The 17,725-nt window shown below is 46.1% G+C and overlaps 2 protein-coding genes and 1 long non-coding RNA gene across 3 annotated transcripts in view; 1 reads left to right on the forward strand and 2 right to left on the reverse strand.

The window, feature by feature from the left end:
• Window positions 1–17,725, reverse strand: part of LOC117887172 (zinc finger protein 501-like) — a 1,015,593-nt gene that overhangs the window by 138,662 nt on the left and 859,206 nt on the right. The window lies entirely within an intron of this gene.
• LOC117887230 lies at window positions 3,018–6,496 on the forward strand. The gene is made up of 3 exons (XR_004648146.1): window positions 3,018–3,341; window positions 4,627–4,694; window positions 6,410–6,496. It is a non-coding gene; the product is annotated as an uncharacterized LOC117887230 (long non-coding RNA).
• Window positions 6,481–17,725, reverse strand: part of LOC117887138 (zinc finger protein 160-like) — a 17,466-nt gene continuing 6,221 nt past the window's right edge. Inside the window, exons 2-5 of the mRNA XM_034789418.1 lie at window positions 16,131–16,188; window positions 15,463–15,589; window positions 14,315–14,428; window positions 6,481–13,950 (exon numbers count right to left, since the gene is read on the reverse strand). Coding sequence (XP_034645309.1) covers window positions 12,161–13,950; window positions 14,315–14,428; window positions 15,463–15,589; window positions 16,131–16,154 — 2,055 coding nt within the window. The 5' untranslated portion in view covers window positions 16,155–16,188 and the 3' untranslated portion in view covers window positions 6,481–12,160. The remainder of the gene's footprint in view (window positions 13,951–14,314; window positions 14,429–15,462; window positions 15,590–16,130; window positions 16,189–17,725) is intronic.

Raw genomic sequence — 17,725 nt, forward strand, 5'->3', positions numbered from 1 at the left:
TTAGTTGCCGTTCTATTTCCAGGCACCATGGTAGCTATTACACAGGTACTGGCCTATTAGTTGAGCATTTTGCATTCCCATACATATCTCTCCCCACAGGTCAGCCTTTTGAAGCCATCCCCCACCCACATCATGCTAGCAACAAGACAAACACCACAGACAAACAACACAAAACATAGATTCATGGTATTCTGGGTTATTCTTCCACTGGTGCCAGTTTGCTTGTAGAGTGTCTGAAAAACAAAAACAAAAAATTTCCACCCCCTCTGGTGGGGACAGATTATTGCTTAATAATAATACCAATTCCTTTTACAAATTTCCTTGCTAATTGCAGGAAAAACAGAAGAATTACCTCCAGGCTGTTCTTATTTTGTTCTATAGTCAGGCTAGTGAATTACCCCACTCACTGGTCATTTATGAAATTTATGAGGTGGTGTGCCTCAGTTTCCCCTCTTTTACAACAGACCAGGTTTGCAATAGTTTCTTTGCTGTACCAAGTTTTACGTTTATTTTCAGGTAATAGCTGAGAGACAGCTTCAGATTTCTGCTCTGGGCACACACACCCCTTAGTGTTAACCTGTCCCCCTTATTTTCAGGCTTGATTTGTTTTTTTACCTCCCTTTCCTGGAGGGCCATAATCTGAGTCTTCAGTAGCTTGTTTGCTGACCAGATGTATTTATTATTTCCAGATTCTTTGTGCTGCTACTTATGGGTAGTTTCCTCCTTCCCCCATCAGCTAGGTAATTTGCATTTACACAGAGGCTTTCTTGGCTTGCCTCTGGATCCAAAGCTATTAGCAGCTTAGAGACTGTCTTAAAAGGGACACATTCCACTTCCACCAGAGGTCTCATTACTTTTCACTTTTATCTCCTGCTCCAAAACACACAGATTTGAAAAAGAAAGCACAATCTACTGTGGCTCCTTTTGGAGCCCTAATAGGATTTTAATTAAGTACCATGATTTGTTTGCATTTCTTTTACCCCTTTTTCAGTGTAGACTGCATGTGTCCTGGGAAATAGTTTAACCTCCATAACATTATATTAGCCATATTAATTTTACACAAGGTGTAACTGCCTTCCCATGCCCACAGTTTTCATGCACCCCCAAAGTGACAGTCCGATCCCCCAGAGCCACCCCAAGGCTCAGTGTTCCCATCATTGCTCCCCTTTTCCTTTTACTGTGCACACACAAAACTATTTTTTGCCTAACATCCCTTGCACTGTGATTACTTTTTTTTTTTTACATAACTGTACCCTGATTACACTCCCATCTTGTACAACCAGAGACAGTCAGGGGCAGTCAAGTTAAGTTCCAATAGAAACCCCTGACATTCCTTTAGTGATTTTGATCACATTACCCAATAGTCAAATAATTTTGATCAGATTATTCCTCCGCCTGCTGCCGTCTCCTATAGACCATTTCTGTGGAAAAAGGGCCCATTTCTCTTCAATATACGCAATACTGTTCAATATACGCACACTGAATTGTAAGTACAATATTTATATTCTAATTGATTTATTTTATAATTATATGGTAAAAATGAAAAAGTCAGCAATTTTTCAGTAATAGTGCACTGTTACACGTTTGTATTTCTAGGTCTGATTTTGTAAGCAAGTAGTTTCTAAGTGAGGTGAAACTTGGGGTACGCAAGACAAATCAGACTCCAGAAAGGGGTACAGTAGTCTGGAAAGGTTGAGAGCCACTGGACTAGAGGATGGGGAAAGGCAGAGGCAGCATATTGTAATAAGGCAGCCCAGGAAAACCCTAGGCATCAGTAATTGGTACTGACAGCAAAGGGTGTCAGCAGCAGTTTGTAAAAGTACACCGGCAGCTGCTCAATCTGGGCTCCCAGATCACAATGGAGGAGGCAGCAGCATCTGCCCCAGAGATTGAACTCTAGTGCTCCGATATCATGAGCAGAGAGAGACAGACAACAGTCTCTTCTCCCCTGGCAATAACCAGAGCCCTCTGATGGCTGCACCAATGACGACTGACCCTCTGTGCGCTGCCCCTGAAGCCCCCCTCCGGCAGAGGCTGATCTCATTTGCCAATCTGGCCCCACCTATGCAGGGAGAGCTGCCACTGTATCTCTCACCATCCCTCTCCCTTCCCCAGCCAGGCTCCGCTTGCTCTCATATTCTTCCTCCAGCCTCCCCGACACCCCTTCTCCTCAAATCCCCCCTTTTCCTTCTCTTTATCCCCCCACTCAGAGTTTCCCTCTGTTCCAGCTCTGTACTCCGGAGCCCCAGAATTCTCCCCCTGCGGATTCCCTCAGCCTCCCTTCAGCGGCCCCACATTCCCATGGCCCCATCCCGCCCTCTCATCCTTGTCCCCCCCGCCCCCTCACACATCCCTGTTCATCTCTCAATGCCCTCTGGCTCTCAGAGCCCCCTTCCAGCTCCGGCTAACCAGATATCCCTGTCTCACCCTGATACTGGAGCAGGCTGGCTTCACACACACTGCAAACAATGGGAGGTGGCGGCCATCTTTCCTATACGCAATGCAGGGAATCGCAGCCAGCCTGGGGCATCCCCCTGCCCCGCCAGCCAGGGTGGAACCGGGAGGCATCGCTCCCTGTGGGGGACGGAGGGAAAACGAGAGGGTCTCTCTTACCTTCTCCCCTCCCCCGTAGTGCCTTCTTTGGGAGCAAGGATCTTCCCGTTAAGGGGGTGTCCTGGCCAGGCTGGGATCTCTGCACTGGGAGAGGCTCCTGGGGAGCAGCGGGAATGTTACTGAGGGAGATTCACCTCTCCGGGCTGCAGCCGGGACACGGGGATCTTGCAAGAAGCGTCGACTCTCCACAGCAACAAAGAGTTACTATAGACTCCGTGCAGTTCACTTCCTGCTGTCAGGACTGAGTGATGCTGGTGATCGCTCCCTCCTCCCCAGCTCCTTCTGGGTCCTAGCGATAAACTGATTGCATGGCAGGTACTCTACCTCTCAGAGCCCTATGTCTACACTGCTATTTCATGCACCCAGGCTCTAAGACGCATTTCCTCCAGGCAAATATTAAATATCTTCGCCTACTGTGTTAGGTAATAATATATAATATGTTCCCTTCTTTGATTTAAATATAAATTGAAATATACATTATACTAATTATCGCATTCCATTATTTCAGAGATCTCTTTCCATTTTTTATCTAACGTAAAAAATGAATAAAGAGACCGGTAAGGCTGGTGAGAAGAGGACTGCAGGAGTAGATAAAGATCCATCCACGTCGAAACAAAAACAACGGGATAGCACCCCTGACAGAGTATTGAAGTCTCGGGGTGAACTTCCACCAAAAGAGAAGCCATCTACTTTCAAAAAACCCTTACAAGACTCATGGCTTCAAGAAGGTAAATACAAAGACTGGCTGCAGAAATTAGAAAACAATCGTTTTTTAGTTTATTGCAAATGTTGTGATGTAAAAATCCAGGCAGGTACTAGTGAGTTAGATAAGCACGCTAATGGTAAAAAACAAACAAAAGGTTGAGACAGTATCTAATACAAAGAAAATTGATGACATGTTTAATAAACAAGATTGTGAAATTAAAAAAACACAAAAATTTGAAGATCAAGTTAAAAATGCAGAGATTAGAATGGCCTGTTACTTTGCTGAACACAATGTCAGTATTCAATCTGTAGAACACTTGACTGAAGTAGTTAAAAAATGTTTCCCTGATTCCAAAATTATTCTGTGCCAAGGACTGGGAAGGGAATAGCACGCTTTGTTGTGAGTGCATGTGCACACGTGTCACTTCACTTGTGCTCTCATGAAGTACCATCAATAGGAGAGCAGCACAGCCCGACCCTAACACTAACCCTAACTCAAATATTTTACTTTTTATGAAAACTTCCCAGGATTTGAGATTTGGAAAGTCTTTTACTTTTTATGAAATTTTCCCAGGATTATTTAGGTTTTGAATGAAAATTCCCAATTTCCCAAATTGAAACATTTTACTCAAAAATTCCCAGATTTTGGGAAATTTCCCAGGATATAGAAGCACTGGGGCAGCCTTACAAAGCTATGAATCTGGCAGGAAGGTGCCTGATTCCTATTGACTTTCACAATCTCTCAGGAACTGATTGGTGTTTCCATAGTGCTGAGATGATTTAAGTTGCTACAAGCTAGGAACACAGAGGGAGCTGGAGCAGCAATGTCTGTCTGGCAAAAAGGTCTGAACTATAATGACAGTACCAGGGGAGTTCTGTGTTTATTTTCCTTCTGTCAGTCCTGGTACATTTCACAGCCCAGTTCACAGTGATGGAGCCTAGTGCTGTGTTTGCGAGTTAAATTTTCCTGTGAGCACATAGTAACAGATAAAGTTTATATCTCATGTTGTTAGCGAGCAGGTAGAGGCTGAGATCAAAGAGGAATCTTTATAGTTAAAGCACCAAAACCATGGATCATCTGGTTAATTCTAATGGGACATGAGTGCCATCACTTTCTATACATTGCTTATAGAGTGGATCACTGTACCACTAGGCCAACACCCACGGTGTGCACAATAGGATCTATCATGACACTACCAGGCCTTCATTCTCCTGCTCATGAAAGATGTTCTGATCAGCACAGGGCAGAAAGAAGGAGTGAGGTCACCTTAAATTTTAATCTTGAACCATTTATTGATATTTTACCAGGCCAAAATTGATACCTGTGAAATATTGCAAAGGCTTTTCTACCCAGGGCAACACTCGGGAATATTAAGGTGAGTGATCCACTGCGTCCCTCCTTCTTTTTGGACTTAAAAAAAACCAAATGCATGTTACACCTGGACTATACAACATTTTTAAATGGTCAAGACAGATCAAAGGCCTGATGATTGCAGTGTTTTGAGGAAGGATTCCTGAAATCTTCTGATTGCAATTGTCAAAACTAAAGCCACTACTTATGCATGATCCTATCAACATGTCCACGAGGGTTTAAAGCACTGTAACTTAAGTTCCTTAGCATCACACCTTTAGTGTCACACCCTGTAGAGAAGCACTTAATAAAGGGAAAGTTATAAGGGAAATGGGGGAGTCTGTTAATTCCTTTAGTTTAAAATACTTTAAGTGGCTTTACGTGACACACACACAAATGTGGGGGCTGCAGATAGATGCAAATAACTCTGATAGCAAATGTGCAGTGTTAGCCACACAGGGAGTATCAGAGTTGTCAAGACATGAACAATAATGGTGCATTTAACATCTGCGTCAGCTTTATAGTCTGGGTCCTCAATACTGATATCATGTAGTAAAAACACACATTTTAAATAACATGTATTAGCTATCCCAGCATAAAAAACATAGTGGAGACAAGGCACTTAAGTAAGGTTCCTGCTGCCTCCCTGTCCCCAAAGTGCAAAAGAGGAACAGAATAATTCATTTTAAAAAATGTTTGATTTTGATTGTATACCTGTCAGAATGAAGAATATCACTGAAGTGTGTCAAAATAAATAGCACACATAAAAGGCTATGGAATTAAAATATGCAATTAGAAGTATAAACAATCCAGTAGAAAAAACATCATTTATATATGCAACAAATGAAGTAATAGAAGAGTTAAGTGTGTACTTCAGTGTTTGCAGGATGGGGGATTAAGGATTTTTAATACATTTTCAGTTAGAAAGGGGTTGGCACATGTTACTGGAGTCCAAAATGGTATTGAAATGTACAACCATTTTAGATAGATGGATTCTTTGGCAGAGATAACAGCAGAAGTATGAAAGTAGTGCCCTCTAAAGGCCCAGGAACAAAAAAGGCAAATAACAAGAACCCATAATGTATTTAGTAGGTTTCAGAGTAGCAGCCGTGTTAGTCTGTATCCGCAAAAAGAAGAACAGGAGTACTTGTGGCACCTTAGAGACTAACAAATTTATTAGAGCTTAATGTATTTAGTAGTAGTTGTGGGGGGGTGGTCTGTTTTGTTTTTAAATTTCATATCTTGGGAGCTGTATATCTATGTTTAGCAAAACTTTCAGTAGATATTTGCCTTTGAGAAAGATTTCCTACAATATAGTCCAGTGCCCTTAGGGCAAGATTTTTAAAGGTATTTAGGTGACTAGTGGGATTTTCAAAAGCATCTAAGTGCATTCGACCTTTAAAAATCTGGCCTATGGTGAATATTTGGGAATCAAGTTCTATTCACAAGTGTGTGAAAAAGCACTAGTGTGCTGGATCAAGAGGCAAAATAACAAGGCAATCCCCATTGGTGGTTTAAAGGAAAAATGCAAAGTTTTGACACCAATACAGGTGATCTGTCATACTTGATGTCATATAAGAATGAACTTGTGTAAATATAAAAATATTAGAAATGAAAATGAATGTTACAGTGCAAACCAGGAAGTGCTGTAAACTGAGATGTGATTGCTGAAATTACTAGCAACATATTTTCAGTGATTATTTGCTGTTGTCATTTGGCTTGTGGGTGTGTTCTCTCCAGCTCTGCACAGGTAACTGGCCCAGCAGACCTTGATAGCACTGCCAAGAAAGACCACAGACTTGGTTCAGTGGTGAAGGTGCTCAGCCAGGTTTATTGTCAACGAAGCTGTCACCAGAGTCTCAGGGGGGCAACACTGAGATTGCTTAATCAGGGCAAACTGCAAAGATTGGAGTAGACAATCCCCCAAACAGGTGGTTATTCTAATACTTAGATTCACCAAGCCAACAACAAAACAACTTCTACAATACCTTCCTGGTTACCCAGAAGCCAGAAATACAGTTCTCTTAAAGCTACCCAGCCTTGGGCTCCTACCCAGACACCCAAGTCAAATACGATGAGGATTACTGAAAATCTTGTTCATCATATAAAAAGTTCTACCAATCCCAAAGGATTGGACACATCACCCATAAGGATAATGAATATTTCAGATCTTACCCAAATACATGCTTACAGCCAATTCTTATTATCTAAACTAAAATTTATTAAAAAAAAAGTGATAAAAGATCACTATATATACAGATATGAATAGAGTTCTATGGTCAGTTTCATAGTAGAGATGGTGAGCTTCAGAGTTGCAAAAATTTCTTTTCAGAATTAGTTCCACAGGTTATAGTCCAGTGTCAGGATGGTCCAGACTGGAGCTGGAGACCTCAGTCTTGCGACTCAAACTTCCCCTGACAAAGCTTAAGTAGATCTGAGATAACAGGATCAGGCCCAAGAATTCCTTTTATAGTTCTCTGGCAGCCTCTTGACAGCAGATATTCCTTGGGTGAAGCACTGTGGCTTTGAAGTAAAACCTCCTATTTTCTATGTATACACAGGTAACTAGTTGCATTCATCAGCCTAAGGTAATTATCCATTAAGCAGTTCATAGACAGATTACTACAAATTTCAAAGAGAAATATAGACAATGATATTGTTACACCTAAGCTTCATCAAAATGTTAAAATTCCCTTTTGATTTCTGAATCAATAGAACAGGGGTCACAACCTTCCGGAAGTGGTGTGCCAAGTCTTCATTTATTCACTGTAATTTAAGGTTTTGTATGCCAGTAATACATTTTACATTTACAGGGTCCGGCGGCCGGAACCCCAGACTGGCAGCGGGCTGAGTGGGGCAGGCGGCCAGGCCCCCAGCACGCTGCCGGCCGGGGTCCCAGCCGCCGGCCTCTGCCAGCCAGGGTCCCAGCCAGCAGCAGGGCCAGCAGCCGGGACCCTGGCTGGCAGGGGGCCTGCGGACGGAACCACAGGCCAGCAGCAGAGTGCCACTGAAAATCAGCATGCGTGCCGCCATAGGTTGCCAAGCCCTGCAATAGAACATAGTGACAGACAGGTTACATTGTTAATCTCTAACAAGATATAGGTAAACACAGACAATTACAATCACTATCTTCTTCTAATTCTCTAACAATAGAAGTCTACATTTCAAAGCTCTAGTTTATCTAACATGGAAAGGCCCTAATGACCATTTACATACTTTTTAATATGTCTCTAAAAGTTGGATTTGGGTCATGTAGCCTGCTAGTTGACTAACCTTTTCTCACTCAGTGTCACACTAGCACCCCACAGATTCTACAGGTACACTATCACATGTATGCCCATTACACTGGACCAGGCCAGTCAGCAGCAAGACTTTCTGCTGCCCCCTAGGCCGGACAAAGGCTTACAGTGAGGTACCCCAACATTTATAGATTGAAACATACAATCTGTGATAAACAACTTATGTACCACCTTACATGGTTCATGAGATGTTTACATCCCCTTTTTCCAGATATCTTGGACAAAACATCCCTATCCATTGTTTGTCAAATGAACCTATCTGTACTAGCTGGAATATATTTACGTAAATCTCTAGTGCCTAGTACACTAGCAACAACTTTGTCAAGTTCATGTACTGGGCAGTGAACTTGTGAGCATCTGCTTTAATACATGGCCTGACTTTCATTCACTGCCTCTGGTTCAGGCCTCAGATCTTGCACCAGGCCCAGTGCCCCAGGCTCTCTCTACTATATTTCCTATTACAAATATGCAAAATGATGCCCAGTGTCAACTATCTCACAATGTTAGCGAAGGTAAATGATGAAGAGCTATAAGTAATAAAAATAACATTTTAAAAAGTAGATAATTTAAAGGCAAAAATCTACATTTATAGAGGATGACAACCAGAACAGCAGCTAAGATGGATTTGTGAACTGCTATGAGGCTTTATGCTGGCATATAAACTAATATGGGATTCATTTAAACACTAAAAACACATCTGATGATTATATTTTTTGGAGGTGGGGGTGTAGACTATTTCATGGAATCAAGTCTCCTTTAGCAGCTCAATACACCATATCAGACAGAGAAGAGCTGCCGTGTCTAGGCATTGGGATGCACTGAGCCATTAAGAAAACATCCCTGGGAAGTGGCTGTTGAGCAACATGGCCCTGAAAGGTGGGAGAGGAGCCCCTCTACCTCAAACACTCTATTTTTGTTATGGCTCAGCCCATCTGGGGTAACTTTTATCTCGTCTGCCCCTCTCTACTACAGGGTTTTTCATCTCTGCCCATGTCTACCAGCATCTGTATCCCATTCCGAATCTGGTTGCTACCCCATCCCTGCTTTTTTGCCTCTCAGACCCTCTATTCCCCCTGCCTCCAGCTGTTTGTCCCTTCTGTGCCATTTCACCCTGCACAGACTCTGCCATCCCACCCGATTTGCCCCCTCTGCACCCTTTTAACTCCATGAACTGTAGGGAGCAATTGTCATCCCAAGGCAAGGCAAAATCAGGGCAGCAGCTTTAGCTGATGTTACTCAGCATCCTCAATTCACCTGAGCCTCCTCAGTAACAGCCAAGCAGCAAATTCAGTCAGGACTCTCCAAGGGTCAGACAGATGCTGCTGTGTTGGGGTGGAGTGTGACAGTAAAGTGAGGAAGAGGGAATCCCTCCTACTCACCCCATCACCTTCATATAACACAGACCCCAAAACACCACATTTTGCTATCCCTGCTAAAGCACTTTTAGAATCTATTTAATTCTGGTCTCTAAGGGACAAAATATAAATGTTTTTGGCATAACCAGGAGCAAAGGGGAACTCAGTGATTCCAATAATTGCTTTGCTAATGCAAAGCATTATATATGATGGTCAGTCTACACTAGGAAAAGTGGGGGAGGGTCAGAGGAGATTTGCTAGCTAATCCCAACCATTTTTCCAATCACAGACAGACCCTCGAAAGCTGATGCTGTGGAGGCAGAGGTGGGATCCCAAGGCCTTTAGGCCTCCCACAAAAGACCTTGTGGAAAGCAGTCTCTCAGGAGAGCATTCAGCCACACAGCTATAAGCAGGCAGAGAGAAAAAAACATTGTAAATTTCAACTGCTCCAATTAGCATAACAAAAGTGGTGACAGTATCATAATGTTTAGACATGCATAAAAATGTAGTTAGTTGTAGATTTAAGGCTTTTTACAAGTATTAAATCGTGATAGTTTAAGGTAAGGTTAGCTAGAAAGCCACAATGATTTTACCTCAGAAAATCAAAATGGAGGACTTACGTTGAATTGACCAATAGCATGCAGGCAACTGGGGTGAAGTAAAATTCAGCAGGGTGAGATTAAATTCATTCCAAATACCTGAAGTGAGGGGTCAGTCAAGTGAGAAGTCAAATGACAGGCAAAGCTGATTGGCTGAACAGGTATCACCCCACCAGGAGGGGGACTATGCTAATCACTGGCACTGAGAGAACAACCAATCAGAAAGGCTCAAAAATTGTATATATGGCAGAGAGCTGACAGGCATCAGTGTGGGTGTGAAGTGAGCGGAGAAGATAAAAGTAGAGCTGAGAGTGGAGAGGAACAGGTTGAAGAGCGGAGAGAAGCAGATCGAGAGAGCGGAGAGAAGCAAGAAAGAATCCATCAAAAACTGAAATCACTTTTGACAGAGCAGAAGGACCGAGACCAGACAGAAGGATTTAAGAAAATGGAAAGTAAGTACAACTCTCTGAAACCTCTCTTGATTATAAGGAATGCAGGGGTATGATTGTAAATAAAGCTGGATGCCTGCATCTGAATGGATTTTACCCCACCTATTCTATGACTGACTGATCACAACTCATAGAATATTATTACTTAATAATGTAATTTAATGTGTAATATTGTAATGCTGTTTTATACATATGTATAAGGGATCTGTATGTTACATTGTAATAGGTTTGATAAAATATTGCAACATTGTATTAAGGCTTTATACATATGTATAAGCGGCCTGTGTAATGTATTGCGCAACATTGTATCTGCTATATGGGTCGTGTAGTTTATTGTATCACTCTACTGTAGCTTGTGTTGCATTGTATTTTCTCAATTATCAAGTACACTGATTTATTTGTTTAAATAAATGTTATTTTGTTTTCAAATAATTACTGCTTGAGTGTCAATCCTTTGAGCAGAGGGCTGTATATATATCCTCCCACGAATTAACAGAACTAATTTGTTCTGAGGAGTTGGCTGAGGGTTAGAGACTCGCTCCCTGATAAAACACAGGCAATTCCTCTAGGGCAGGCCACCCATTGAGATAGGCCAAATTCACAATTGGTTTGCAGTTATAGGGAGGCCATTATTAGGCACCTTGGGTCCAAATTTTGGGGTAACAGGATCCCTAGGCCTTTAGGCATCCCACAAAGGACCAGGTGAAAATCAGTCCTCTCAGTGGTGCTTTCTGAATGCAGAGAGGGCAGGGAAAAGGGACAGAGGGGGTGAGTATAAGAGGCAGCAGCTCTCTTCCCTTTACTCTCCTCTCTTATCCCATGATCCCTAATATTTGATTTCCCCAGCACCCTCTGCATCCCACATCCACCAGACCCAACCATTCAATCCCCCAGTTTCCTCCCCAAAACCCATCTCTCCTGGTCCCTTCACATTTGATCCCCCAGAACCCAGCACCTTAGGGGATTTAGGGAGGGGAAGAGTTGCCAACCCCCAGGGACACACACCCTGCAGGGACCAACTCCAGATAAGTGGGGAAGTCCAGCCCAGGGACTGCTGGGAAATGGGGAGTGGGGACAGGTGTCCAGAGTGAATGTGGGGCCTGGCCCAAGTATCCCTCCCCTCATCTCCATGGAAGGGGCATCACATCTGGGAAGGGAAGAGAGATGGGGGAACTTCATCCAGGCAGAGGGATCTTCTAGAGGAGTTTCTCTCTCCCTTCCCCCAGCAGGTTAGCAGGAGGCAGGAAGACCCATCAGTTCAGCAGCCGGGGCTGCAGCAGGGGCTGGCTGGTACTTCTCCTCCTCTGCCTGGGGTTTGCTTAAACAAGGCAAAGCCAGAGGATCCCTGATCAGCTCAGGGTCAGCTGCTGCTGGAACCTGCGGGGCAGCTGGATACCTGGGAGCCACATGCCACTGAGGCATATGGGAATTGAGAAATGGAGTTTTTAATAAGGCCAGCCCTAGTCAGGGCAGTGAGAGAATTTCTCTCCTATGTGGAGAAGTCTCTGATGTGAGCACCAAATAAAGCTTCCATCACATTCAAGGTCTTTCTTCTGTGAATTATCGAATGTGGAATAATGTCTGAGCTCAGACTGAATTTTTTTCCTGCAGTTGTTGAAGCTTTTCCCATCATCCAAGCATTTATGGGGTTTCTCTCTTGTGTGGATTATCTGATATGAAGCAAGGTTTGATCTCTGAATGAAACTTACCCCACAGTGGAGGCACTTATATGATTTCTCTCCGGATGTTTTGAGCTCTCACTGAAGTTTTTCCCACACTCAAGGTATTTTTACAGTCTCTCTCCTGTGTGCAGTCTCCGATGGGTAATAAGATTTGAGCTCCGATTGAAGCTTTTCCCACAGTCCAAGCATTTATAGGGTCTCTCTCCTGTGTGGGTTCTCAAATGGTTAATAAGGACTGAGCGCTGACTGAAGCTTTTCCCACAGTCCAAGCATTTATAGGGTCTCTCCCCAGTATGGATTCTCCCATGGCTAATAAGACCTGAGCGTTGACTGAAGCTTTTCCCACACTCCAAGCATTTATAGGGTCTCTCTCCTGTGTGCAATCTCCGATGAATAATAAGATTTGAGCTCCGTTTAAAGCTTTTTCCACAGTCCAAGCATTTATAGGGTCTCTCCTCTGTGTGGATTCTCCCATGACTAATAAGGCCTGAGCGCTGACTGAAGCTCTTCCCACACTCCAAGCATTTATAGGGTTTCTCTCCCGTGTGGGTTCTCTGGTGTATAAGAAGGGCTGATGGTACACTGAAACTTTTCCCACACTCAAGGCATTTATATGGTCCATCTCCTGTGTGTATTCTCCCATGGTTAATAAGGACTGAGCGCTGACTGAAGCTTTTCCCACAGTGCAAGCATTTATATGGTCCCTCTCCTGTGTGCATTCTCCCATGGCTAATGAGATGTGAGCTCCGACTGAAGCTTTTCCCACAGACCAAGCATTTATAGGGTTTCTCTCCCGTGTGGGTTCTCTGATGTATGAGAAGGGCTGATGGTACACTGAAACTTTTCCCACACTCGAGACATTTATATGGTCCCTCTCCCGTATGGATTCTCCTATGAGTAATAAGGACTGAGCGCTGACTGAAGCTTCTCCCACAGTCCAAGCATTTATAGGGTTTCTCTCCTGTGTGGGTCCTCTGATGTATAATAAGGACTGATGGTGCACTGAAACTTTTTCCACACTCAAGGCATTTATATGGTCCCTCTCCCGTGTGGATTATCTCATGGCTAATAAGGCGTGAGCGCTGACTGAAGCTTTTTCCACAGTCCAAGCATTTATAGGGTTTCTCTCCCGTGTGGGTCCTCTGATGTATAATAAGGGAAGATGGTATACCAAAACTTTTCCCACACTCAAGGCATTTATATGGTCTCTCTCCCGTGTGGTTTCTCCCATGGCTAATAAGGCCTGAGAGCTGACTAAAACTTTTCCCACACTCAAGGCATTTATACGGTCTCTCTCCTGTGTGCACTCTCCGATGGATAGTAAGATTTGAGTTCCGATCGAAGCTTTTCCCACAGTCCAAGCATTTATAGGGTCTCTCTCCAGTGTGGATTTTACCATGGTTAATAAGACCTGAGTGCTGACTGAAGCTTTTCCCACAGTCCAAGCATTTATAGGGTCTCTCTCCTGTATGGATTCTCCTATGGTTAATAAGGCCTGAGCACTGACTGAAGCTTTTCCCACAGTCCAAGCATTTATACAGTTTCTCTCCCGTGTGGATTCTCCCATGGTTAATAAGGCTGGAGCGCCGACTGAAACTTTTCCCACAGTCCAAGCATTTATAGGGTTTATTTTCCTTGTGATTTGTCTGCTGGGCTGTGATTTCCTTGGGATCCTTGCCTGCCCCCCCACATTCAATTGATTCATCCACTTTCTTCCTTTGGTGGTTTCCCAACTTCCTCTCTGACTTGTGCCAATTACTCCAGGCTTTTCTCTGTTCCAAGCACTGGGAAAAATTCTCTTCAGCTCTTCTCAAAAATGTCCTCTGCAGCTCCACTTGCTCAGGACATTTCTGCAGTGGATTCCCCTCCTCGTTCTCACTCTTTGTCTTGTCACCTGCTGGGGTACAGAGAGAGAATCCAGGCAGGAATCATTGCTTGGACTGGTAGAAAGGACAGAAACGGGAACAGAAAAGAGGGAAAACACAAGACAGTAACTGTTGGGGAGACTGAGAAATTGGATTCTGCCTCCACATCCCATCCAAACACTCAAAGGGAAGAGAAGTCAGGGAGAAAACTCCTCACAGATAACAGGGTGGGTGGGAAGCCATGAGCGATATCTACCATGATGATATGACACTTGCTGACCACAGCCTGAACTGGGTGAGAACAGAACTGAGGGAGCTCAGACTACATTTGGGAGATTTTCAGCATTTTCCTTCATTTGCCGGATACTTTCTGTGTCAGTGTCACTGACTCCTCACCTGTGCAGGTGCCTCTTGGGAGCTTCCTTTCCTCAGAGGCCTGGAGATCCGGGACCCACGGCTCTTCCCCTGCTTCCAGCCGGGCGACCAGGTCAGGTTTGGGAATGGGAAATCCTGCTCAGGGTGTGAAATCAGGCATGATCAGAGTGCACGGAGGATCGGTGGAGTATTTGTCACAAAGGCACACCTTGACTCCATAATTTCCTAGGAGGTAGTGGGCTCTGAACAGATGGGAACTTGGTCACTGAGCTCCCTTCAGAGAGGCTGATGTCTGGAGAGGGGGGAGTTGTCCCACCCTCACTAGGAGTTTTCAGGATCTGTGGGCTCTGGGGGACTTGCTGAGGCACACACATCTCTGGTGTTAAACCCCTGCCTATGTCTAAACCTCCAGCACCCAGAGCCCTCCCCACACATGGAGCTAGTCCCAGGAAGGAGGGTGCACAGAGATTCTGTTTGTGAGTGAGAATTAATGCAGATTGGACAGTCGTTCTCAAATTACGGGTCAGGATCCCAAAGTGGGTCGCAACCCTATTTTAATGGGGTCTCCAGGGCTGGCGTTAGAGTTGCTAGGCGCCTGGGGCTGAAGCCAAAGCCTGAGTCCCTCCATTCCGGGGCTGAAGTCAAAACCTGAGCCCCCGCCTCATCTGGCCTGAAGCTGAAGCCTGAGCCCCTTCACCCTGGGCTGAAGGTGGGCTTCGTTCTCGGTCTGAGGCTTTGGTTCCCCTGCCTGGGGTCGTGTAGTAATGTCTGTTGTCAGAAGGGTGCAATGAAGTTTGAGAACTGCTGAGATAGGATAATACACTGCTTCTGCACCCATGAGAGCTGGAAGGATGGGTGTGAATTAGCATGTCCATTAAGCTCATGACTCCCCTATCCCATTGGAGAAGGTATGGAGATCAATGGCTCTCTTACACTGGAGCTGTGGACTATGGGACCCATTCCTCTCTAATCTAGCTGACCCAAGAGCAGGGTTTTGGAGCTGTGCTCCGGCTCCGCTCCAGCTCGAGGCAAAAACCTGCAGCTCCACTGCTCCAGAGCTGCCCTGCACTCCAGCTCCGGGCTCCGCTCCAAAGTCCTGCCCGAGGGGACCCATACCAGATTCAGAAATGCAGACCCCATAGCTTCAAACAACAAACACGAATCCTTACCCAGTGAGGTCACAGTCTCATAATTCTCCTGCATGACGTCCCTGTAGAGGGCTCTCTGATTGGGGTCCAGCAGAGCCCCCTGCCCCTCGGTGAAATACACAGCCACCTCCTCAAAGGTCACCGGCATCTGAAAAAAAAGGTGCTCCCCACTTAGTGCCTGCTGCCCCAGTCACAATCCCACTATTCTTGGGGGGAAAAGCATAAAAATAGGACCGCTCTGGGAGTGCCAGAGGTGCAAAAAAAGGTGAGGAACAGAGAGAAGGTGAGAGTTCTTTATCCCTCCCAGCAGACTGAGGGCAGGGTCTTCTCATTTACCACCCACCTACTAGGCACAGGCTGATGTGGGAAGCAGAGCTCCATGCAGGGGACAGAGACAGGAATCCCAGTACCTTCCCTTTGTATTGCTCTGCAGTCTCTGGGTAGTGGGTTCAGGGTCCAGCACTCTGGTCTGTTTTCCCTGCCCTGTCCAGGGGGGCTGTTTCCTGTTTCAGAAATGGGGGAAATGTTCACCCCGCCAATGGGTCTGGTCATAAACCAGGCCCTAGACTGAGCATGTTCCAGCAAGTTTATCACACCTTGTCCCCCTCCCTGCTTCACCCTGTGTATTTCCTGCCCCTCCCCCGCTACAACAACCCTCCCCACCAGCTCCCCCGCAAAATATCCCCTACCTGAGCTGGATCCATCACATCCATTTCACTTCCCTGTCCCCCACGAAGATGGGATGATCTAGAGCAAAACATGGTCATTATTCTGCAGCCTGTCAGGGTGAGAAGGACAACTGGGGAGACTTCTGAATTAGCGTTAGTCCATTTCACACCCCGATTCCCCCCAGGATCTTTTCCTACAGACAGACACTCTAGACTCCGCCATGGTGGGAAAACCCTCAGTTACATTATTACAACACAGACCTGACCCTCCCACCAGGACTAAACCTACAAGACACTTTTTACACCCTCCCAGTAACTGAGCCTCTGAGCCAAATGCCAGAAACAAGCAGAATCAAAGGAGCCACTTTGGGGGAAATCCCCTGTGACACTGTCCCCAGGGCAGCATATTTCTCCAGCAGCGTGGGGACTAGGCAGAGGCAGGAACTGGCTTTTCCTCTCTCTGCTCCTCACCTTCTTCCCAGCAAAGTCAATCTGCCCTGAGGTGCTGCAGGAAATGGAGCTGGGCAGGGCAGGGAGCCTGGAACCTCCCTCCCCATTTATTGCTCCTGGTGCCCCTTCCAGTCTCTCCACTCCCACTTCTGCATGGAAGAACAGATTACTGTCCTGCCATTCCTGTGGGCTTTCCTCTCTAATAGCTACTGCCACTGCTAACAGGGGCGTGAGACAGAATGTATTGAGGGGAGCAGCCCTGGGATCCGCAGATCCCCGGGAGCAGAGCTGGGGCCATTTGTGCAGAGTAACTTTCTTGCACATTGCCAGCACTTTCCCCCAGGTCTCTCTCCTCACCTGGAGTCTCCAACAGAGCCCAGGTCTGCCCTAGGGGCTGGTTCCAGCCACATGAGAAAGTCCCCCATCGGCTGGATACACAGGGGCTTAATGATGGTCTATCCCAGCACAGACCCCACCGGGGAGCAGCAGCTGCTCCCAGAGCACAATGGAGGCAGCATCATTAGGGCTACCATATGTCCGGATTTCCCCGGACATGTCCGGCTTTTCGGTCTATAAATAGCCATCCGGAGGGGATTTTTAAAAATCTAAAAATGTCCGGGATTTCCCCCCGGTCAGCTATTTATAGATAGAAAAGCGGCGGCCAAGCGCCGCTGGGCACTCAAAGCCCCTTCCCGGCTCCCCCCATCCCCTGCAGCCTTACCACGCTGTCCGGCCCACAGCTGTCTTCCCCTTCCTCCTGAACGCTCCGCCCCCTGCTCCTCCCCCTCCCCTGCTTCCCACGAATCAGATCTTTGCGGGAAGTCTGAAAAGAAGCAGGGGCAAGCGGGAGGCAGCAGCAGGTAAGCTGGGGCGGGGGGAAGAGGGGGGGCGCACGAGGAGGAGAGCTCCGGGGAGGCGTGGCCTTGGCCGAGCAGCTCCCTCCGGCTTGGGCCCCAGCACCCCCGGCCCGGCACCTCCGGGCCGGCCCCAAGCCCCGCAACCCCGGCCGGAGCGCAGCCCGATTCCTGGGCTCTTTAAAGCCGGCCCTGGTCAGGAGACAGGGAGGGGGGGTTGGATGGGTCGGGAGTTTGGGGGGGGCTGTCAGGGGGGCAAGGGTGTGGAGAGGGGTTGGGACAGTCAGGGACAGGGAGCGGGGGGGTTAGATG

The sequence above is a fragment of the Trachemys scripta genome, chromosome 14 (genome assembly GCF_013100865.1).
Source record: "Trachemys scripta elegans isolate TJP31775 chromosome 14, CAS_Tse_1.0, whole genome shotgun sequence".
Lineage (NCBI taxonomy): Eukaryota > Metazoa > Chordata > Testudines > Emydidae > Trachemys > Trachemys scripta.